This window comes from Vitis riparia, chromosome 18 (genome assembly GCF_004353265.1).
Source record: "Vitis riparia cultivar Riparia Gloire de Montpellier isolate 1030 chromosome 18, EGFV_Vit.rip_1.0, whole genome shotgun sequence".
Taxonomy (NCBI): domain Eukaryota; kingdom Viridiplantae; phylum Streptophyta; class Magnoliopsida; order Vitales; family Vitaceae; genus Vitis; species Vitis riparia.
This window is the reverse complement of record NC_048448.1, coordinates 30208655-30233743: the sequence shown is the minus strand read 5'-3', so window position 1 is coordinate 30233743 and position 25089 is coordinate 30208655. Positions and strand designations below refer to the sequence as shown.

Here is a 25089-nt window from a genome sequence, read left to right as displayed (position 1 = left end):
ATAAAACTTAACATTACAAAATCAAAAAGGTCCAAATTGATCCGATTAACATTATAAAGTTATAAACTAAAATACATTTTGAATAAAATTACTGTTTTTCTCTTCATATATAATCATATTTTTTCAGATTTTTTTTATTATAAATAGTGAACGAAACTAATTACAACTAGAAACACGTGGATTTAAATAGGTATAAAATAACTTTATTATATCTTTTTTACACATAATTATATTTTTATAAATTTTCTCGTTAAAATAAACTTCAAATCAAGAGAGGTTTTATGTGTTACATTCATTAATAAGTCTAATAATTTTTAAAAATAAATCTAATTATCAATAAAAATAATAGACCAAAAGTGGTATAATATCATGAATTTATTGTTTTTCTTATACATACAATTGTATTTTCTAAATTTTTTAGTTAAATAAATAAATTATAAATTAAGTAAGATATTATTAATATTTAAATTCTTTAATCTTTAAATTTTTAAGAATAAATTGGAATTCAAAAAACTAACCTAATTTATTGTAAACCAAATCAAAACCAATGCAAAATAAATAAGAATTAAATATATAAGTGTAATGACAAACTTGACACATATACATTTTAGAAAATAAATTCATTTTAAATAAAATATTATTTTATATTTTTAAGAAAAAAAATTAATTATATTTTATGAAGGAAAAACTATTTATTTATAATTATAAAATTATTTTTATTTTTAATAGGACCAATTTAATAGATACTATATAATTAAATTTAAGCAGGTACCTGGATGCCACGCTGCTTAAAAGTATACCAGTAAGTTGAAAAACAAAGTCTTGGTCAAAAAGAAAAAGCGTGTAGGGACGTTGAACGGGGAAAAATCCTCTCCCATTATACAATTTCCATGTAGAAAGTGCAGGAAGCTTTAATTGCGGCAAAGCGTCTGACTCACGTTTGTCCAAAATTACGAGACATCCAGAAATTTTGGGTTGTCAGTGTCAAAATGACTAGAGATTCAGAAGATTAATTCCTCTACCTTCTAACATTGGAACTTCCTCCCATCTTTAATCTGCACTGGATTAGGAACAGAGGGCGAGACTTCCTGGAATTGCTACTGCAGTTTCCTCACCTTCTCTTCTTTCTTTTGGACAGTCGACGTAGGGGCTGTTAATTTGCCTTCTCTCACTTTTGCTTTTCTCCTGTTTTCGACTATGGTATGCATTTCTATCGGTACGATCAACACTGAACTTTCATCCTAAGCTTCCTAATTTTTTGTTTTTCAAAAGAAAAGTTGTAGATAGAATGTATACAAGGTGTATATTTACTTACGTACACTCTATATCGAGAAAAACTCAACCCTTAGATTTATTAATAATTCTATTAATTTATTTATAATTATAAAATTATTTTTATTTTTTATAAGATTTGAATTAAATTTCATTAATATAAATATAACTTGAATTTATAATTTTTTTTTTTTACAAAATCAAAATAGAAACATTATCTTTTAAAACAACTCACCCAAACAAATTTTTTGCATTTTATTTTCTAATACTATTTTTAAAAACAACTTCCAAACACTCTTCTTTTTATAAAATGAGTTTATTATTTCTCCTTTACACATAATTATATTTTTATGAATTTTCCCACTAAAATAAACTTCAAATCAAGAGCGGCCTTATGTGTTATATTTATCAATAAATCTAATAATTTTTAAAAAATAATTTAAAACTTAAAAATAAATCTAATTACTCGTAGTAATAATCGACCAGAAGTGGTGTAATATCGTGAATTTGTTATTTTTCTTATACATATAACTATATTTTCTAAATTTCTCATTTAATAAATAAATTATGAATTAAGTGAGACATAATTAATATTTAAGTTCTTTAATGAATCTTCAAATTTTTAAAAATAATTTAAAATTAAAAAAATGTAAAATTTATTGTAAACTAAATCAAAATCAATCCAAAGTAAATAAGTATTAAATATACACGTGTAATGAAAAACTTGACACATACACATTTTAGAAAATAAATTCATTTAAAATAAAATATTATTTTTTAATCTTAAGAAAAAAATTAATTATATTTTTATAATATATACTAAAATAGTATGTTTTTATAAAAACATATAGTTTATGATTCTATTATAATATTATTATTTATATTTTATTAAAAACTATTTCTTTACAATTATAAAATTATTTTTGTTTTTAATAGGACCAATTAAATTTAATAGATATTATATAATTAAATTTAAGCAGGTACCTGGATGCCACGTTGCTAAAAAGTATATAATTAAGTTGAAAAACAAAGTCTGAAAGCGTGTAGGGACGTTGAATGGGGAAAAATTCTCTCCCATTAGACAATTTATTATTGCTCCGAAGCAATTTCCATGTAGAAAGCGCAGGAAGCTTTCATTGGGGCAAAATGTATATGAGTCATCATCAATACACGCAGAAATTTTGGGTTGTCAGTGTCAAATTACCAGAGATTCAGAAGATTTATTGGTACCATCAACAATAAACTTTCATCTCTTATATACAAAGTGTATATTTACTTATTAAAAATTTGAGTTACTCTTTTAACCTCTATTTTTTAAAATATATTTTTTTTAAATTATCTTTTTTAAGATAAATGTTTTTGAAAAATAATTTTTTAAAAGATGAAAATTATTTTTGAAAATTCATAACGAAATTTGACCAATGTTTTTTTTTTTTTAAACAAACTAAAATCAAAAACAGTTTTTAGATAATTAGTACAAATTGTTTTCATAAATTTAAAAAACAAAAGGAAAATATCAAGAAATAAAAAAATAAAAAAATAGAAAGTAAATAAAAAAAACAACCCAGTATAATATTAGTTTATAACATCTTCAAATACATGTTTTTTCTGATTTTTCTTCAACTTCTCTAAATTTTTTTTATTAGGCAAATAGATTTGACATCAAACCACGCCCAATATCTAAAAGTTATTAAACTTAAAAATAAATTGAAACTCAAAAACAAATTCAATTAGTGCTAGAAAGTCGTCCTCTCTCTCTCTTTTTTTTTTTTTAGATAAATTTACAACATTTCGTATAGTTTATTACAAAAAATTATGTTAAAAACCTTATTAAAAGAAAGAAAAAAGAATATTAAAAGAAAATTTAAACTTTTTATATTAGAATAATAAAAAAAATTAAGCTTTAAAATACTTTTTTTCGTATAAAAGACAAAAAAATAGTGAATATGTTTATTTTAAATAGTATTTTAATTATTAAATTATTTATTTTCAAAATGTAAAATATCGTTTTTATTAATTTAAATTAATATATTTTTTAAAATAAGTTTTAAATTATTAATGTATTTTTTGTTTATTTATAATTTAAAAATAAAAATTAATATTGATTTTCAACCTTAATCAAATGAGAGCATTCATTGGAGGGAATCATGGGCAAGACAACCACAAATATATAAAGTTTGACCGAGATTTCATAAACTTTTTTGAATGCCTGGCTTTTTGCCTTTTTATTTATTTATTAAATTTATTAATTTTCCTTTTAAGATTTTGTTTGATTTTCAGAAAAGATTAAAAAAGAAATGTTAAAAGATAATAAGGGTTATCAAATTTATAGTCATCCCATAATTTTAATTGTGTACTTTGATTATCTTTTTCTTTTATCCTCATTTAATTTTATTTTTCTTAATTTTTTATTTTTTATATACCATACATTAAAACTAATTATATTATTATTATTATTATTATTATTATTATTATCTATCATCATAAATATTATATTGTAGACCTCTCTTTGGATCGGGAGGATTTTTTCGACCTCCACAAGTGTTCAAAGCCGCATGCATGGGACGTGTGTCAAAGACATGACCACCTTGCCATGGTGGTGGTTAGGGATGAAGCCTTTTGCTAAACAGGGAGCAGTAGAGTAGCTTGGAGAGGGTAAAAACAGGAAGGATTGCAGGTAAGGGAGGTCGAGTGGGGTTAGAGAAAAAGTAGGAGCTAGGGGTCACTCAGGATTATGGTAGAAGATACTCAGGTGGTTGGAACTCATGGATGGAAGCGAGATTTTAGATGAAGAGCGAGCTGTTTGGGAGGGCAAGAAGGAGGAAAGTGAGGAGGAAAGTTTATGTAAAATAAAGGGAAAAGAATATTTTCCTTTTTATTGAATTATACTATTGAATCAGGAGACGTAACTTTATACAAGAGATTTCCTACAATCATGTTAATCATGCTAATATATTCTTGGTAGCCTAAGTATAAAAGGCAACTAATACAATATGGCTGGATATTTTTGTCAATGGAAAGCTAGATGTCATTGACCTTCTCAACACTCCCCCTCAAGTAGGAGAGTGAATGTCAAGAACTCCCAACTTGCGCATCATAGTTGAGAAAGCTTCCTTTCCCAATGACTTGGTGAATACATCTGCAAGTTGATTCTTTGAAGCAACATGTTTGGTTACAATTGAATTTGTCATGAATAAAATGGCAATCCATCTCTATATGTCTGGTTCTTTCATGGAAAACAGGATTGGTTGCTATATGGAATGCGACTGTGTTATCACAGTACAACAATGTTGGCTTCGGATGCAATATTCTCAAATCTGTTAATAACGAGCACAGCCAGGATAATTCATAGCATGCACCTGTCATGGTTCTATATTCGGCTTCTGCTGAGGAGAGATATACATTTTTATGTCTCTTTGTCCGCCAGGAAATAAGAGAAGATCATAGAAAAGCATAATAACCTGTAGTGGATCTACGAGATATTGGACAACCAGCCCAATCCGAATAAAAAAAAGCTCGCAAAGATAAATCATTATGAGAAGGGAAAAATAGACCTTGTCCTGGACTACTTTTCAAATAACGCAGCACACGTAAGGCAGCTTCCATGTGTGGTTTGCGTGGTGCATGCATGAATCTACTTAACATATGGACCGAATAGGTGATATCTGGCCAGGTAATAGTCAAATAAATTAGGCATCCAACAAGTTGTCTATACTGAGATGGATCTTTAAGCAATTCACCTGAATATGAGAGCTTTATGTTTTGTTCCATGGGAAAGCTCATAGGTTTAGCACCCAAAAAACCACCATCTTTTAAAATTTCCAAAGCATATTTTCGTTGTGAGATGGAAATACCTTTCTTTGATCAAGAAACTTCGATGCCCAAAAAATACTTCAAATCACCCAAATCTTTAATCTGAAAATGACTATGAAGAAATTGCTTGAGTGCTAATATGTCTTTGACATTATTACCCGTAATAAGAATGTCATCAACATATATTAACAAAGCCGTAAAAGATTTGCCTTTTTGACATGTGAATAACGAATAATCAGCTTTGGATTGAGTAAATCCAGTAGCTTGGATAACTGTAGAGAACTTGGCAAACCATTGTCGTGAAGCCTGCTTTAAACCATACAACGACTTGTGAAGGCGACACACTTGATTCTCCCCCTATCGTTGAAGACCAGGAAGTGGAGTCATATAAATTTCTTCATGGAGATCACCATGAAGAAATGCATTGTTGACATCAAGTTGGTGAAGAGACCAATTTTGGGCAGCTGCTAAAGCCAATAAACAACGGACAGTAATCATTTTAGCAGTGGGAGAAAAAATGTCATGATAATCTAAACCTTCTAGTTGTATGTAACCTCTCACAACTAAACGAGCTTTGAAACGCTCAATGGTGCCATCTGAGCGCCGTTTGATTTTATAAACCCAACGACAACCAATAGGCTTTTTACCAGGAGGAAGAGAAGTGAGGGACCAAGTGTGGTTGGCGTCTAAAGCGACCAATTCAGATTGCTTTGCTTTTTGCCAATGGGGATGAAAGACTGCTTCTGCATAAGAGGTAGGCTCAATATCTTGACTAACAGTAGCAATAAAGGAGCGATATTGTGGTGAGTAACGATAATAAGAGACAAAATGGCAAAGGGGATATCGCGTACCTTTTTCTAGACTTGATGACAAAGGCGGAAAATGGTTGGGAGACCATTTTCATTTTATTTTATTTTTCTTAATTTTTTATCTTTTATATTTTATATACAATACATTAGCACTAATTATATTATTATAATTAATATAAATATAACTTGAATTTATAATTTTTTTGCAAAATCAAAATAGAAATATTAATTTTTAAAACAACCCACCCAAACAGATTTTTTGCTTTTTATTTTTTAATACTATTTTTAAAAACAACTTTCAAACACTTTTCCTTTTAGAAAATATTAAAAAATTGTTTTTTTTTCTCTTTAACTTAGAAAACGTTGTGAAACCACCTAAGTTCTTAGGAATTCTTGTCGAGTTATTACTATTTTTTTTTTCAAAATTTATCTTAGGTTTCTAAAAACTTTTTTCAAAAATTTTAAAATGAAAATGTTTTACTTCCTTAAATTTTAAAAATTTTAAAAGTTGTTTTTAATTGCAGAAGGTATATATATATATATAAAAGAATTTCTATATTTTATCTACAACTTTCTATTTTTAAAATTAAAAAATAGAAAATATAACTTAACATAACACAAGATTTGATTTTTGTTTAGAATTTATTAACGCAGTTAATCAATAGATTTGAGATTGAAGTTAATAAAAGGTGTTTTCAATAACATAATAATTAATAAAATGAGAAAGAAATTTTTTTTAAGTCATTAAGTACTAAACAAACTAAGATTATGTTGGTTAATATTAACGGATTGTTTTTAGTTGAATAGAAAAAATAAGAATAAGTAAAATATTTTAACTTTTTATATTCAATTAAAAAACAAATATTACTTAAGTGACTCTTCAAAAAGGTCAAGTGAACTAGAATGAATCAAATGTTAGTCTACTCAATTGGACAGTGTTAGGCACTTAATTTTATCTTATTTCCGGCAAAATACCATGCGAGTGTACCATGGAATGGGCCATCTTTGCAATTTCCTTTGTATTTGCTTTTTCCCCTTTTCTTTTTTCTCTCAAATTTCTAAAATCCAAATGAAGCATAAAATTACTAAATAGGATAAAGCTTATCTTTTGGATATGATTGCATGGTGTTATGCATTGTAAAAGTCAAGTTCTCACTGACTGCTCATTCAAACCTCAATCATACATACATTTCATAGCTGAAAACATAAATTATAGTTTCTAGCATTTGCAAGTCATACTTTTTCATCCACACAGAATGAATTATTCCAAATTGCAGTGTGTTTTTGTCAAGGATCGAGATTAATGCCTACCAGTCTGCAATTAGATGATCAGTACAAGTAGACCATCCCATCTCTCTTTAGCAACTGTTTCTCTTTCAAGGACTCACATTCAGACATCAACTCATTCCACTGCTTGTCTTTTGGAACCGCTTCCAACCATTCAGCTACACCATAAGATACAAGGTTTCAATTCCATGTATATATATATATTATATAGTCCATAATCACTTATGAAGAAATTATTATTCATGTTTGTGAAACTTAAATTAACATATAAAGTTAAAATGTAAGGTTTCATTTCTGTACTCTGGAACAGAAATGAAATTCTACGTACCTGACATGGGAAACCAACTTAAGCCTCAATTGATCAGTTGAGTGTTATGCCTGAAACGCGTGGGATGTAATGTAAACTTTTTCAAAACAAGACTTCAATGCCTCAAAAATAATAATGGGCAAATACTCTGGAACAAGTCCTAAAGTGGTTTACAAATTAACACAACTGGTCTGGATCTTTCAGGCCAATATTTATTTTTTTTGTTTTTTGGGGTGAGCATTTTTTTACATCCTAAAAATTTTATACAGCAAAAATATAATCTGAATTTAAGCTCCTTTAATCTGTTTGCTTCCACTTATACCACAAAGGAAAAATAACTTACCAATAATGTTATCATGGCTTGAAAGGTCCAAAACCAGAGAGACAGAGAAAGACTATCAAGGAGGAGGAGCGCTGGAGATGCCATTGTGATTCCTACCAATTTGGCCTTGGATCTAAGCATGGAATCGGTGGATCATCTCAAACTTTTAGGGGCTTCTGATCATTACTGCTGTTCTCAAGATCAACATGTACAAGACCAATCCCACACTTTTTCACCTTCACTGGTTTACCATTAACATGGCCACGAAATGAAGCCTTTAAATACCTTGATTTATTGAAGCGATATTTGTGCTTAATAGCAACATTAGAATAATACGTTACCCACGCTGAATCTGATACACCATCATTATGGTCGCATTGGCAGGATGATCCACAGGAGTGATAATCCAAAAACCCAATTTCATCATCAAGGAAAGTCAATTCACATCCTAAATGATAAGGTTGCGTGATATTCACCATGGCATTCTCAGACGTACTACTCTCTGTTTCATCCATTGATTTATCCAGAGGTTCACCCTGTTGTGGAATATAAACACAGCATAAAGCCAATCCCAAGAAGTCCTTGTCGTACCAATTACGAGGTAGCGGTACTATTGCTTCATTGCGACGACGACCCTGGTCTGATATCCACTCTGGAAGTTCTCCACTTCCAGGGATAACAGTACTAAATCCCTGGCTGACACCATTTGCTGGAAGAGACAAAAGCCTTCTGTATTTCATCTCCTGCACAGAAGGTACCATGTTAAACATTGAGCATGACTGCATAAAATTTCGGGTTTTGGGCCCAAATAGCCCATTATGGGAAAAAAAATTAAGTTTAACCACTTTGTCAAATTTATGTTCAAAATAACCCTTTTATTACACATAGGAGCAATATCATTATATTTTTTTTTATTTTTTTTCTTAAATTTAAGTTGAAACCTTGATTACCAATTAAGACTTAAGTTAAAAAATGAAGTCTCAAAGGATGATGTGACACTCACCTAGAAAGAGACCATATTGAATATAAGTTTTAAAAATGGCCTAAAAGTTATATTTTTGTGTTCAAACATGTTATTTTGACCCAAAATTCTAAAAATGCTGTGCTATGAAAACTATACCTGAATTTCTTGTAAAACAGCAGACTTGAAGCAATTTAACTGCCTCTGCCATTGCAACACTGATGTACTTGATAACGTTTTCATGCCTGTGCAATCATGGGCATCTAGGACTCTGAGACTTGATGGAAGCTTTGGAATTTCTAGAAGACTCTTGCAGTGCCTCAACCCAAGCTCTCTTAGCTCAGAAAGTTGACTTATGGCATCAGTTACTCTAAGAAAACGGTTTCCACTTAGATCTAATACTCTCAATGAGTATAGGCAGCAAATATCATCGGGAATTTCTTCTTCTGTTAAATTGCAGTAACTTAGGTTTAATTCTTCCAATGAGTATAAGCTGCCAATGTCACCACTGATTGCTCGTTGCATTAGGTTGGTGCCATGCACATCCAATACTTTTAAGGAGCACAAACCAGCCAAAGAGGAATCCGATTGAGGGCTAATCAATTCTGAACTTGATGCATAAAGCTTCTCTAGACATTCCAGGCTTCCCAGGTTGTCGGGCAGTTTTGAACACCCGATTACATTGAGAGTCTTAAGACATTTCAAGTTAGAAAGGCTCTCTGGAAGGCTTTCAAGATTCGTGCAGAATGCCAAGTTCAAATATTCCAATGAGTATAGATTCCACGGGATCTCTGCAAGTTCCTGGAGTTTTGAACAGCGAGAGAGATCAAGATTTACAAGAGAATCCAAGTCCCAGATGCTGCTTGGAATGTTCTCAAGGTTTGTGCACCCTATAAAATTTAAAAAATAAAACAGCTAGTTAGGAACTGTAATAATTATAAATGGATGAACCTTAAGCAAATTGTACCACCTTCAAGAATTAGACTCTCCAGATTCGGTGTATCTGAGAAGTCTGGGATTTGAATGAGCTGCCGAGAGTGACTGAGATTGATAACCTTTAACTTCTCAAGAGGCTGGAACAAAGAGTACTTGGTTTTGGTAAATAAACTTCCCTGATCTTTAAATTTATAAATTAAAAAAAGAAAACTAAATAATAATCATACCTTGCTCCCTTCCCAAAGTCGTCTTAGTTCACTATTCTGCAGATTGAGTTCAATAAGCTTCTCTCCATGAAAATTTGATGGCAAAGATTCCAAAGGATATCCATCCCAATGAAGATATCTTAACTCATAAGACGGAAATTCAAAGTCCGTAGAAACATGCACCATAGAACCACATTTATGATCCCGACAAACTTTGAGTAATCTAAGTTTGTTCATCATTTTGAAAGCTTTAGTAGTAAACTCTATTGGTTCTGCTGCAGATATATTTAGAACTATCCCTTCAATCGCATCAGTCCCCTGAAAATCAAGATTCATAAATAAGTGAAATGCAAAATATGTAAAACCAAAATAAAACTATAGGCATTCATAACTTAAAGCACTTGGATCTTACTTCATTTTGCCTCAAAATGCGATGGACATCCTCTGATCTCCACAATCTGCTCTGTCTTCCTGGCTCTCGAGAACATTCTTGATGAACAACTTCTTGACCCATTTGTTGCAATAAAGGGTGCATCATTATCTTATTATTTGAAAAAGTTAGGAGAGACTTATCATAGAGATCTGTTATTGCTTTCTCAGCCCCATCTAATATTCTTGAAACAAATTCTCTTTCTTCCCCTTCAAAAAAACATGCAATATCAAGAAATATATCTTTTGTTTTATAATCTAGTCTATCATAACTGATTTGAAGCACATCTTGAATTTCTTTCACGGATTGGTGTTTTAGTTTATACACTGCACTTTCCCATTCATATATTGACTTAGGAAAAAGAAAACCACCTAAAACTTTAAGAGCCAATGGAAGGCCCCCACTATAATTTACTATATTTTGGGCAAGTCTTTTGTATCCTCGTTTAGGAAATCTTGCTTTGAAGGCATAAAGACTAAAGAGATGTATAGATTCTTCAAAATCTAATCCTTGAACCTCATATATATCATCCACTCCATGCTCAAGTAGTAAATGTTTATCTCTAGTCGTTATAATAATTCTACTTCCCCCACCAAACCAATCTCGATTTGGAACTAAGTCCTTTAATTGACTCAAACAATCCACATCATCAACAACGATAAGAATTTTTTTTTTTTGCAATTCCTCCTTTATCTTATTGAGCCCTTCATCAACATTCAGCCCTTCATAGGACAGTCCCGTAATGTGAGATAGAAGTTCTTTTTGTACTCCAGGCATGGATTGCTGGCAAACACTTGGAAGAAAGCTAGCACCATCGAATTGGTATGAGATTGAGTTATAAAAAACTCGTGCAATTGAGGTTTTACCAATTCCACCTAATCCCCATACTCCAAGCATGCGAACATCATAAGATCCAATGCCTATCAATGACTTCAATTCTTCCAAACGTCCATCAATTCCAATTAAGTTATGACCTGGAAGTTTCAATTCGCGATTGACGAAATCAATGATTTTCTCAATAATAGTTGACTCATTCCTGTTAATAATAAAGTAAAGCAATGTTAATTATAAAATGCAACAAAGATATAATGGGGTAAAATTAGTTACAAAAGATTATTATTGTGAAGTTAATATGGTGATGTCGTGCTGTGTCAAGGGCAATGAACTCAATAGAGAAAACTTGTCTACAAAATGGCAAGTTACTTCCCAAATGTAGTATTCTTGGTAGAACTCTATAAAGATAATAGGTCTAATTTTAAAATATATTAAATATTAAAATTATGATTTATTTTAATTTAAACATATTAGATGATATTAAATAAATAATGATATATGTATAATTATTTTAATATATATATTTTTTATATTTAATAAATATATAAATTATATAAAATAAGGACCTATTAAAAAATTACGTTTTATATTTTTAGTAATAAATTAAATCAAACTATAAAAATAAAATAATTAAAATTAATTTATGTAATATTTAAAAAATGAAAAAATGGGTGAAATATTCAGAAATATCAATGAAATATTGAAACATGAATAAAAAAAATTGATGAAATATTAATAAAATGTTTAAAAATATGGATTCGTATGAAAGATATACCTGCAGATCCAGATATTTTAAACATCCACTAACGTACTTTTTATTTCATTGTTTAATATTTTCATTTTTATATTGCACGCCCTGTCACCCATCCGGCCTTCACCATCAATGTCAATATTTCTCAATATTTTAATTTTTTTTATGGTTGTCAGTTCTGTAAATGCGCTCTTTTATAGTTTTATTCTTGGGAGAATTGTGTTTTGGGCCCAGCTGGCCCAAAAATTAATAAAAGATCCTCATAAGTTCCATATTTAAGCCCAACACCTAAAGAAAGTTTACAAATTGAAAAGAAGGATATGAAACATTCAATTTTCCGAAAATGCCCTTTATTGTCAAAAAGAAAAAGAAAACAACTAATTTCCTACTCTCTTTCCTTCTTTTTTTCCCTCTCTCTTTCATCATTCACCTTATCTTTTTCTCTCACATATTAATTGGTGGGACATGTAAATTAATTCTTTTCTAGACAAGTGTTAATATTTTCATCAATTATTTTTCTCCCAAAAACCATGCCTAATAAATTAAATATTGGAAATCAATGGTTGAAAAGGATTATTACTATATTTTTAAAGTAAATATTTTTTAAATACCTCATAAATTTTTTTTTAAACTTACAAAATATATAATAAATATTTTTTAAACACCTTAAAAAATATTATTATTCTTTTTTATCCAATATATATATAAATATCTTTAAGATTGTAGACAATTATTTGAATATTTTCTCTATTTTTTGGACAATACATTGATATTGTTTTAATATATTATTTTGTAACATGATCATTTTTTAACTAATGGTGATAATTAATTTTTAATTGAATGATGTATTATAACTTAATAATTTGAAAAATATTCAAATGCCCTTTTAAATCTAAAATATATGTGGACTTGACATGGTTTAAATTATTAAAGGATGATGTCATTAAGTCAAGCAAATGTATCATATTAAGAGATGTGTATGTAAATTATATCATAATTATCTCTTTTTTTATTTTTTTTCCTCGTACATGATATCTTTTGTATAAAGTTTTGTAGATGAAAAATAACAAAATCTTTTGTTATGTAAAGAGGCATAACAACACATTAAAATTGAAAAGAGAATATAATGGAATACAAATTAGATGAAAATCACTTTAAATAAGGATATAATAGAAAACATATAAATGTAAGAAAAAACAAGTTTAGATGAAATTTAAAATAAAAAATCAAAGAAAATAAATTAAAAGTAATAATATAAAAATCGTAGAATCTTCAAAACTATAATTACAACAAAAAAATTATTTTAAATTAACTTGATAATTTAAATTAATGATTTTTTATAAAAAAAATTACAAATGTTACAAAGATAATTTTTTATCCTTTTTAATTCTATTTAAATATGATTTTTTTAATATCTACTAACATTATGTTTATAAAGGTAAAATAGTAAAAATATATATTTCATTCGGTTTACTTGTAATAAACACTTTAAATGTAATTAATTTTAATTTTATTTCCTATGTTTTAATTTTGGTAGAGAAGATCTAAATGACATAGTTTGGTAAAAAATATTCATAATTTTTCCTCAACAGTTATTATATGTTGTTTATATTGTCTTAAGTTATTTGAAACAATGACATTAATGTGTTATCCATTTATATTAATTTGATTTCACAAAAAAAAGGTAATACCTAAATATTATGGTTAATTTTCCTTTATATAGGATGTAAATGTAGTAAGAAAAAATATTGTTAAAACTACTTAAATGAAATATGCAATTACAAATTTTGGATGATGAAATTTAAAATTTAAAATTAAAACAATTTTTAGGTGAAGGAATGTGTGAGGGAAAAGTGTTCAATCCTTAGGTGACAAGAAAAAAAAAAGTTCAGAATTGATTAAAATCTTGCATAAAGGATAACCTTACCCTTGTATAATTAGTACATTTACCCCATACAGTTAGTACATTACTTTATATAGTTAGTGTAACACCCTTATATAATAGTGCAAATTTCATAAACAATTTATGGGTAACAAAGAAAATAAAGAAATGATTCAAAATTAACTAAAATCTTTCACAAATGGTAGCCTTGTACACCCTTGTACACTTAGTATATTTCCCTTGTACAGTTAGTACATTTCCCTTGTACAGTTAGTGTAACATTATTGTACAATGGTGCAATATATCCCTCTTAAGTTGTGTGTCCACGTAAGTATATTAATCTTATTTCTAATGGTTTGGCTAACAAAATGGTGGATGAATTAGGATTAAATTTTTTTTCCCAAACATTATTACTAAGAAAAGTATCGAAATTTCCATGTGAAAGTTAAATAAATTGCATGACATAGGTATGCAATCTATGGGTGACAAGGAAAATGAAAAAGTGATTCAAAATCGATTAAATTTTTTTATAGACGGTAACCTTGTACACCCTTGTACACTTAATACATTTTCCTTGTACACTTAGTACATTTCCCTTGTACAATTAGTGTAATACCATTGTACAATATATCTATCCTAAGTAATGTGTCCATGTAGGTGTGTTAACCATATTTCTAATGGTTAAACTAATAAAAGGATTGATGAATTAGGGTTAGTTTTTTTTTTCCCAAACATCATTACTGGGAAAAGTATCGGAATTTCCATATGGGAGTTAAATAAAGTGCATGACATGAGTATGCAATTTGTGGGTGACAAGGAAAATAAAGGAGTGGTTCAAAATAGATTGAAATTTTTTATAAATGGTAATCTTATACACTACTTGTGCACTTAGTACATTTTCCTTATACAGTTAGTAAATACTCTTGTATAGTGACACAAATTTCATATCCCTGTAGTACATATATGCCTATATATGTATTAAACATAATTCTAGTAGTTTGATTAAAAAAATGACGAAAAACTTTAATCCAATTTTTTTATGAACATATTACATTTTTGTGAAAAAAATATACAATTGACCAATTTCTTTATTTAATTGTGAACATATTATATTTTAAAAATAAAAAAGAATAATTAATAAATGAAATTTAATTCTTTTTATTATCTTAGTATTAAACAAGGTCTTCAATTTTCATTTTTAAAAATATTTTTCATTTTTTTAATTAAATGTATTTTCAAAAAAAGACAATATAGAAAATAAAAATAATTTTTAAAAATAAAAAATAATAAAAACTAGAAAAAATATTTTAAAACCAAACTCATACATAATCTATATAATTTTTAACTACTTGTTTTTATTTAAAATGAGTAAACATATCATTTAACCCTTTTGTATGAGAAAAAAATCAATCTATACTATACTATGTATTGATATAATCCATTTTTAAATACGAAAACATTTTAGTTGGATATTTAAAATAAAAACTCTTCATCTATCCTCTTTCTCTCTTTTTCTTTTTTCTCATTTCAATAAATTTTCAATTAATTCAAATCATTAAAAAAATTCCTTAATAAACAAATTTGGAACATTTATATAACTTATTACAAAAGTCTATATTCAAAAAATTATTAAAATATGGAAAGAAAAAGATTAAAAAAAAAATTTTAACTTTTTATTTTATAATAATAAAAAAAATAAACTTTAAAATACTTTTTAGTATAAAAGAAAAAAATAGTAAATATATTTATTTTAAATAGTGTTTTAATCATTAAATTATTTACTTGTAAAATGTAAAAAATAATTTTTATTCATTTAAATTAATATTTTTTTCAAAAGTATGTTCCAAAATAATTTTTGAATCATTAATATGATTTTTATTTATTTATAATTTAAAGATAGAAAATAATGCTGATTTTTCAATTATTTTTAAAGGAATTTAAAAAATAATAAAAAATAAAAAAATGATTAAATAAATGAGAATTTTATGGTGGGGCATGTAAAGAGTGGTGGTATAAAGACAAAATGATGAGTGTAAGTAAAAAAGGATATTTTTGTCTTTTCCAACCTTATATCCTTACAATCAATTATAGGTGTTTGGAGGATCTTTTATTAATTTTTGGGCCCAGCTGGGCCCAAAACACAATTCTCCCTTTATTCTTTTAATGTTCGTCATTTTTATAAGTAAAAAGCTATATTACGTATCGAACACGGGATCCCTGTGTCCTGGTGCAGCCCTAGTTAATATTTCTACTAAGGTAATAAATTATAATATTTAGAAATATATTCCACTACTATGTTTCAAATTAAAATAAGAAAAATTAATAATAATTAATTTACAGATGTTTAAAATATATATATATATATATATATATATATAAACAGTATTTACCATTCAAACATATATAAAAATAAACAACTTAATCCCTTAATACCTAATCATATTCAAACATTCAAACAGTATTTAACATGCTCATCAAACTCCTTCCAAAACAAAATTAGAAGCTACTATAAGTTGTTGATTTAACACTGATCCAAATTATTAACTTGTTAATTCATGATTTAAGACAACTAAATCCTTATAACTTAATTAAATCAAAAGCACAAACTAAGGACGTTGAAGTTACCACTTCTTCAGCACATGGAAACCAAATATATTGGCTGCTTCAGTCAAGGCATCCCTCCACCTTTGCACCTTTTTCGCTTCTACATTTCTTTTATGAATGAAAAATGCCTCTCCGAAGCTCCCTGTTTGCTTTTGGACATCAGAAGGATCCACGTGGTAGAACACCGGCAAGACTATTTGTTGCTTTTCTTTCGTGCACTCCATGATCTTCGCTAACTCATCCAAACACCACTTGGAATGCGCATAGTTTTTTGAGAACACAACTATGGAAATTCTTGATTCTTCAATAGTTTTCAAAATTCCTGATTTGATCTCCTCTCCTCTCTCAAGTCCATCTTCTCTGAAAGTTTTAATCGTCGACCGAATCAAATTTTCGTATAACTGACTCGTGAAAGTGCAGCTGGTGTATTCACCTCTAAAACTCAAGAACACATCGTAGTTATATTTACGGATTGGGGTAGAAGAAGAAGAGGGTTTTTCGGTTGAGGAAGCCATTGTTGGAGAGTTTTTGGATGAAAGCTTAAAGAGAGTTGAGGAGTAACTTGTGGTGAGTCTATTCTTGATATGCCCTACAGCACCTTTGGGTCCTTATATGATATTAATTTATTTATTTATTTGGTTTTGGTTTTGGTTTTGGTTGGACCGTAAAAGCAACATCGATTCTCCCAATACATGCAAGCATGTGATTCTTTTTCATTTTTGGGGTCCATGTATAAGCATCTGATTTGACAGACAAATGTCAAAGAGTAATGAGTGGAGAGGTAGGTGGCTTTTAAAACAATTAAAAAGGAAGGACCCACCCACATCCACGGATGAAATTTCGCCGCTATATACGGTGATATATCGATATCAGGTTAAGAAATATTGTTTAGGCGGAAGAAATATTGTTTAGCTGGATTTCGGGATGAAAAAATTAGATTTTATCGTCTAAATATCGATTATATTTCGGATATTGGAGGTAACTGAAACAATTTTGACCACCAATTATCAATGGAGAGAAATTTAAAAAAAAAAAAATCAGAAAAATCCTTAAAATATCAGTTTTGGCTGATAAATGTCCAAAATATCTGCGCATGTAGCGATGCTTTTTTGCCAATTTTTTCAATTCATATCGATAAATGGACAAGACTATCACAAGACTCCACAAGCCATTTTTCAAAATATCTGCAGGCTTGGAAATCAAATGCAATTTTTTCAAATTGTTTGGATGAAATTCTCCAACACGGGCCTTACATTTTCATGATTTTTTATTCATTTTTACAAAAATTCAGAGTCTCTCACATATTTTTATTTTATCTAATTAAAAATTTTTTAAATAAAAAAAAAAAAATTCTCTTTCTTTCCTGGTTTTTTCTCAATCTTTGCTTGGAGCTTTGTAACTTGGTTTAAGGTTGTAACAAGAATTTAGAGGTAAGGAAGGAGAAGTGTCCATCAATTCAAAGTGGGTCAGTGAGTTTCCATGAATTTTAGTGCAACTTGTAAGTGTGGGTGCAGTTGACAGGGAACCTACCTTATCAAATGGCAGCATAGAGGTTAATAATGCTCTCAACCCAGTTTTCTTTGCAATTAAGGGCACAAAGTCCTCCAAATCCTTGGATATATTCTTTTCAAGATTGTCCTTCACCTTCTTGACCCTTTCATACCAACAAATGGTTAATTTCTTTGAAAAAAAATGAAGCAAATTGGATGTGATTGTGAGTAAATGAGGGGACCCTCTTAGAATAAATGAAAGCCACACAGTCAGAGAAGGTTCGTCATCAACATGGATAAAAAGGAGCATGGACAAGGATGGGTGATAGACAAGGTTTTGGAGATGGATGAAGATCTCTCAAGTCGAGAATCTTTTATTTATCAACAACACAAAAGACAAACTATCACCGACTCTGTCCCCTCTCCTTCATTTTTATCATGACAATCTCACTCACCCACATGCACCCAAAAATACTTGCACAAAAAAAAAAAAAAGGCAAGTTCGTTCCGTCCTGAGTCCCATGCCTTTCCTTTCTCAAACTATATAAGCCAAATATCATTTGTTGGTAAAGATATATATTTTCTTTTGGCATTCCACGTGGCATCTTTGTAACCAAATGTTAAAGTTCATGAAATAAGCATATGATACACATGCCAAATTGCATGAAAAACTATTTTTTTTTTACTCACATATGCCTCATATAGTAAAAAGAATAAATAAAAAAGAAAAACATTTCTATATATACACTACAAGAAAAAAGGTCATTGTTGACATATATTATCTTGACTTAAGGTGATATGTGTCAATATTGCCTATTTAAATGAACAACTATGACATATACAACTTGTTTAAACCAATAATGACATATATAAAATTTTGTTGAATTCTTTCATGACTTATATAATAGAATCTTGATAGATAATGTATAAGTCAATGTATAGTTAGTATGTTCATATGTCAAGGTACTTATATAATGTGGCTAGCTTGACATAAAATCAAAAGTCAAAGTATGATTTTAAACATATATGCCATTTTAATTCTAGTAAAATGATCTTAAATGACCTATGAATTATAAGTCAATATATTATGTTATAATTACCTGTCAAGGTTCTCTATGGTATTTACAAAGACCACTCCTCATTTTCTCAAAACTCGATATTCATTTTGAGAGCTTAGGGTTTGAAACTTTTTGCTCTAGACCAAGGATGAAAATATCGGTAATTACACATATATCGGTACTTTGATTTTACGAATATATCAAAAATATTGGAAAAATATCGATTGAGCGAAAATTATTTAAAATTAATAGGAATGCTTGGAAAAACTCCAAAAAAATGATAAAATAAGTAAGAATTCATATTTTAAAGTTATTTTGTAAATATAATTGACATAAATATAATAAATAAAAAAAACATTGGTAGATAGAGATATATCGATAGATTCGATATTTGAATTTTCAGAATAATAAATATGAATTTTGGAAGTGTATAAAATTAGAATTGAGTTAAAAAAATATTTGATTTTATTGAATAAAAATAATTTATACATAAATATAATACATATGACATTGCAATAGTCTTAGTATCAAAATGAAGATTGATGTGGTTCCACCATATTGTTAGATGAAGGGAGCCCATTTTGTTGAAAACAATATTTATTTTAAATTTTTTTAAAATATTTTTATTAAAACACGTTTTATTACATTTTAAATGAAAAATTAAATTAATTTATATAAAATATTTATTTGAGATTTAATTTCTAAAATTTTATTAAAAATATGTGTTAACAACTTTTTCTATTAATATTGATTTATTTAAATAATTAAAATTATTAATAATTTATTTTATCAAATTAATTTTAATTCATAAAATATTGTCCATAAAAATGGAAATTTCAATCCATGGAAATGGAAGTGATTTAATCAAAATAAAGATGGGTAATTAATAATTATTTATATAGAGAGAGGAAAATTGTTTATTTCCTTTTTTATTATTTTTTATTTTTTTATCTTTATTAAATATAAATATCAAAAGGGCCATCCGCTTCTCTCACTTGGTCCTCGGGCATCAAGAAGCCCTTTTCTGAAGTTGCTATCCAGACGACAGAATTCGCCCTAGTTTTCTCTGTGTCTCTCAATCCTCGCAGGTACTAATCTAATCATGTTATTATTGTTTTTTTTTTTTCAACCCCCGTTTGATTCCCAAGAAAATCCATCCCCCATTCGATTTTCGGGAAAATTCATCATCGTTTGATTTCCGAGAAAATCCATGCAAAACCCCCAAGGAAAACCAAAAAAATTGCTTTTTTTTGTTGGTGTTTTCTGGATCTGTCCTAGGGGTCTCTTTGCTTTTGTGCCATTGGATTTAAATTTCACGAACCCTAAATCCACGATTTTTGAGCTAGGCTGAAAAACACAACCTTTGCTTGCAAATCATGATCGGATTACCAAATAGCATCTTATGTTTAAAAAAAAAAAAAAAAATGGACAAATTTTGTATCCTGTGCGCAAGCTAGACTGGTAGGAAATATCGGGAAATTTCTCGAAAAATTGATAAAAATACCGATAAATACATGCTTGTTGGGTTTCAAATCAAATGGGTTCTTCTTCCCTACGCACTTAATTTTGTGGCTTTGAATGGGTCTTTGCCTCTTTCAATCGATTAAATGAAGGTGTGAAAATGGTAATATTTCATTTTTTTTTATTTGTTCTTGTTAGTTAAATTCTAATAATCTATTTTCCTCTTTTGGTAATGTAGAACATCATTGAATCAAAGGTCAAAGGTCTAGGTGTAATCTGGATAGTAGTTTCTTTCTTTTTCTTGGTTTATGTTTAGGTTTTTCTTTTTCTTGGTTTATCTTTAGTTTACAGGAAACAAGAGTGGAGTAAAGTAGGTTCTTGATTTTTGTTTGGTACTTTGGTTGCTCGTTTTCAAACGTATGTTTTTATCTTTCCTCTTCTGTTTTGTTTGGTTTCCAAGAAAGTGATCTAGGTTTAATATGCACTGTGTTTTCTTTCTTTTTCTTAGTGTTTGTTTGGTTTTAATGAAACAGGAATGAAGTACAATGTGTTCTTGATTTCTGATTGGTTTCCAAGAAAGTGAAGGAAAATGATATGTCTTGTTATCATTTTTTTTTCTGCATGCCAGAACGATTAATAAAAATGATATATAGAAGGGTTTCACAACTAAGCTCCTTGTTATTTTGGTTGGTGTCTTCTGAAAATTATCTAAAATTGTCTCCAAAATAGCTAAGGTGGAAGGCATGGTTGTGATTGCTTTCAGAAAGGTCTGACTCATGAAAATTTCAGTCATATCCTTGTGCAGTATGTTGCTAAGTTTCTGATTGGAGTATGCATAAAGCCCTTGCATTGATTTTGGTAAATCATAAAGATACTTGTGATATTTCTTTGTCCTTATGTTGTAGTGAATTTTTTATTCATATAGATGTCACAATACACTTTGTAAACTAATCATTCATTAGGTCAGCTGTTGTATATAGTCTTTTGTCTTTGTTTTGATTTTGAGAATCATATTATGTTGATCCACAAGTAGCAGCGAAAAGTCTAGGTTGACTTCCAACCCATGCATGTTGTAGGCTTATAGAATATAGTCTATGTTTTCATGTTGGCATATCGACTTGCTCACTTGCATAACAAAGTTGCTGCCACCATATTTATTTATTAAACTACCCACCAGATCCTATGTTATAGAGAAATTTCTGGTTGTTCCAGTGATGCTTTTTCCCTTTATCATCAAGTGCGCTTGACTATGAACAAATGTAAAGTTATTCAAGACCGCTGTAGAAATTTGATCATAGAAATATGTTGATGCAGGCTAAGAATAACCTTCAGCTTTGATAGGTTTAGAAATCATTTACTTGGATAGCCACATAACTCATAAGCATCTTGTCAGGGCTCTCTTTGCTAAAATGAACAGGTTGAGAGGGGGAAAAAGGTATATTATTGCTATAGTATTGATGCAGAACTTAAAATATCTTTAGTGTCCCTTACCCCCAGTTGCATCATTCAACATTTAGTGGTTCAAAGGTTAGATGGAAAATTTAACTGTTCTTGTTGCCTATATGTTTGTCTTCACAAATCACGGATGACTTCATTAGCTAGGCATATATATGAGCTGACATGACTGTGCACATGGCATATGTTGGATAGGAAAATACATGTCCATATGTTTTCATAGTGTCAGGATAAACATATACCAAACAAACAATTCTGTAAATGAAATATCATTTTATTTATTTTAATTGTTGTCTATAGATGTGATTTCAATATACTCAGTGATTCTTATTTTCGGTATTTTCTTTGGTGTCAAATTAAGCTAGAGATCCCCACTCTAACTTGTCTTAGCATTCAATGTAGGCATGCACTCAAGTTTAAAATAGGTTCCAAGTGTCATTTTATCATTGCATTTATTTTCAAAACAAGTTTAAATGAAATATCATTGTATTTGATATTACGGCGAAGTCTAGGCTACGAATATTAACCAACCCTGTAGGGAACTGAATGTGAAATTGCATGTCTATATATCATGATATTAAATCATTGTTTTGAGGCTTTCATACTAATTTATATACTATGAATAACTCAGGGCTATCTTTGACTTGTATAGTTTGATGGAAACCTTGGACATTTCAGGGAAAGTGTTAGGTTAAAAAATCATAATAATGATCTAAATAGTTAAATATCTTGGTTGAGGTTGGACCAAAACAATAACTTCATTAGGTTAAAATGATTTTTGTTTTAGGTTTTGCTCCTAGTTTTAGTCTCCATATGTTTTTGCTATATCAATATTTTAATATTTGAGAGTTGGTTTGTTTACTTGTGTTATTAAGAAATAATCTATTATTGTCTAATAAAGGTGTAGTGGCTAGCTTGCTATTAAAATTCTTCATAAAGCTTGATATTTGATTGCTTCTCATTATACATTTTTCTTTTTAATTTGTTAATATGCTCTATATTTTTTTCTACAGATTCGAAGTCTGGGTGTTGGAAATTTAAGGCTTTCCTATAAAGTAATGCTTCAAGATGGAGGCAAGAGACTTGGTTGTAGATATATACATGAGCAACTTAATTTAAGTTTATGTATATTGTCTTATAGTGTGTTTTTAATTTCGTTGTATATTATATGAGTTTCTTCTATATAGAGAAATTGGGGACAACTTTAAACAAGTTCTTTGATTTGTGCTTTAATTAATAATCAAATGTGTATTAAATATGTTTTGATTATATATAAAATCATGATAATTTGATTGTCATTATCATTCTTAAATAATATCAAATTGATTATACATGGAAACAGGTATAATTTTTCATATTAAAAAATAATTTTAAAATTTTTTTAGGGAACCTTGACAGTACTTATTCCTTACATTGACATACATTATACTCAAATTTGAGATATATGGGAGCAATCATGACACATGTGGTACCTATCCTTAACATATATGGTTCCCACCAAGACATGTGATACCAAACATTGACATATATAAGTCAATTATGATATATATAAAATCCAACCTTGACATATGTATCTAAAAGCCTTGATAAATGTGGGGTTAATCATGACATATATGATACCTAACCTTGACATTTGTAGGACTAATCTTAACAAAAGAGTGAGTTAACCTTGACATAAGATTAAGTAATCTTGATATAAGTTGAATCCAACCTTAACATAAATGAAAGAAACATTGACATATCACATACTAATAAGATTTCATTATTTGTAAAAATGGAGAAAATCTTAACATATGTATATGTTAAGTTACCTTTAAACTTTTCTTGACACTGGCATAGATAACATATATGAACAATAACCTACCTTCACAGATATACCTTACATTAACAGTGAAAAACTGTCAATGAAGGCTTTTTTTCTTGTAGTGTATATATAGAAGTAGTTTTAAAATCATAGGTACTATAAATAATGAATATGCCTTGTCCTATGAATGGAAAATGGGTAAGAAGAGCAAAATTGGTTGGTCATGGATAAGTGATTGTAGACCCACCTTCAAATTTTGTTGGGTGGAGGGAAAGAGGAGTTGATTTCCACGATATCTTCCAACCTCATAAAATATCATCGAGAAAAATAAGAAATAGAAGTGATGTTTATTTTTTCTTAATAAAAAAAATTAAAATATTTGATATTTTTAATTAAATTAAAAGTAATTTATTAATACAAACCGATATAAGTAAAGTGAACTTATTATTAAAAGAACTGATTTAGTTATATTGGTTAATATCAGTATATTACCTTTAACTGAATAGAAAAAATAAAATACTTTCAATTTTTCTATTCAATCAAAAAAACAAACCAAGAACAACTTTTTATGATGTCCTTAAAACAATCTTAACTTTTTGGGAAATAAAAACATAGTGCTTTCATCATATGACCAAAATTTTGTTAATTCTAAAAGAAATACAAGTATAAATAATTATTTATTAGAATATAATAATATCCTTGTTAAATAGATCAGCTAAATTACGATAATATTGAATATCATAAAAGATTTGATCTATCATTTTAAAGATATTAATTAATTGTTACGAGACATTTTATATATTTGAGAATTGAATTTTAAAAATATTGACCTCATTTTATCATTTTAAAGGGAAAAATTGAAGATTCTACACAACTGTCAAAATAAGGCAATCTCTTTCATCATTCTCCAACAATAGTTGGCTTGTGGAGACTTGTGATAGTTTGCCTTGACATATGCAACAATTGAATTAGAAGTTCAGAGGATTATTGATTTGGAAAAAATTGAAAATTATCATATGCAACAATTGACATATGAACATTAATACTAAAGGAATGATGTAAACCATTTATTTCACGACAATAAAAAAGTTCTAAGAGTCAATGACCACTCTATAATGATGATAGTAACACTCAGTCATATGTCGGTCCACCAGAAAATGGGACATGACTAAAGGAATTTGAGATTTACCTGGTGATTTGAGAAAAATATCTCCTAGTACATTGGAAATTAGTTGATGAAACTATAACAAGAGAAAATAGCATTGAAAAAGAATTAAACCTACGGGAAGTGTTAATGGACATACTCTCTTTATAGTTTTGTTGGATTTGATGATAGAAATGCAAGGTTGAAATTCTTGGAAAATAATATAGTAGCTTGTTACATTGAATTAGAAGTTATCTATACAA

General features: G+C 28.7%; 2 protein-coding genes and 1 long non-coding RNA gene across 3 annotated transcripts; 1 reads left to right on the top strand and 2 right to left on the bottom strand.

The window, feature by feature from the left end:
* Positions 1-7032: 7032 nt before the first annotated feature.
* LOC117905685 (disease resistance protein RPV1-like) lies at positions 7033-11390 on the bottom strand (the record flags this gene model as incomplete). The annotated part of the gene is made up of 7 exons (XM_034818569.1): positions 7033-7339; positions 7510-7559; positions 7832-8553; positions 8931-9661; positions 9742-9844; positions 9935-10231; positions 10326-11390. Coding segments are annotated over 5 exons (2781 nt in total), but the record flags the coding sequence as incomplete, so codon positions are not given.
* A 5041-nt stretch (positions 11391-16431) lies between these two features.
* LOC117905684 (disease resistance protein RPV1-like) lies at positions 16432-16929 on the bottom strand. The gene has a single exon (XM_034818568.1). It carries the CDS (start codon positions 16927-16929, stop codon positions 16432-16434), a length of 498 nt encoding a protein of 165 aa, XP_034674459.1.
* A 3037-nt stretch (positions 16930-19966) lies between these two features.
* Positions 19967-23090, top strand: LOC117906529. Its single transcript, XR_004649850.1, has 3 exons — positions 19967-20050; positions 20957-21190; positions 22892-23090. It is a non-coding gene; the product is annotated as an uncharacterized LOC117906529 (long non-coding RNA).
* Positions 23091-25089: the final 1999 nt, after the last annotated feature.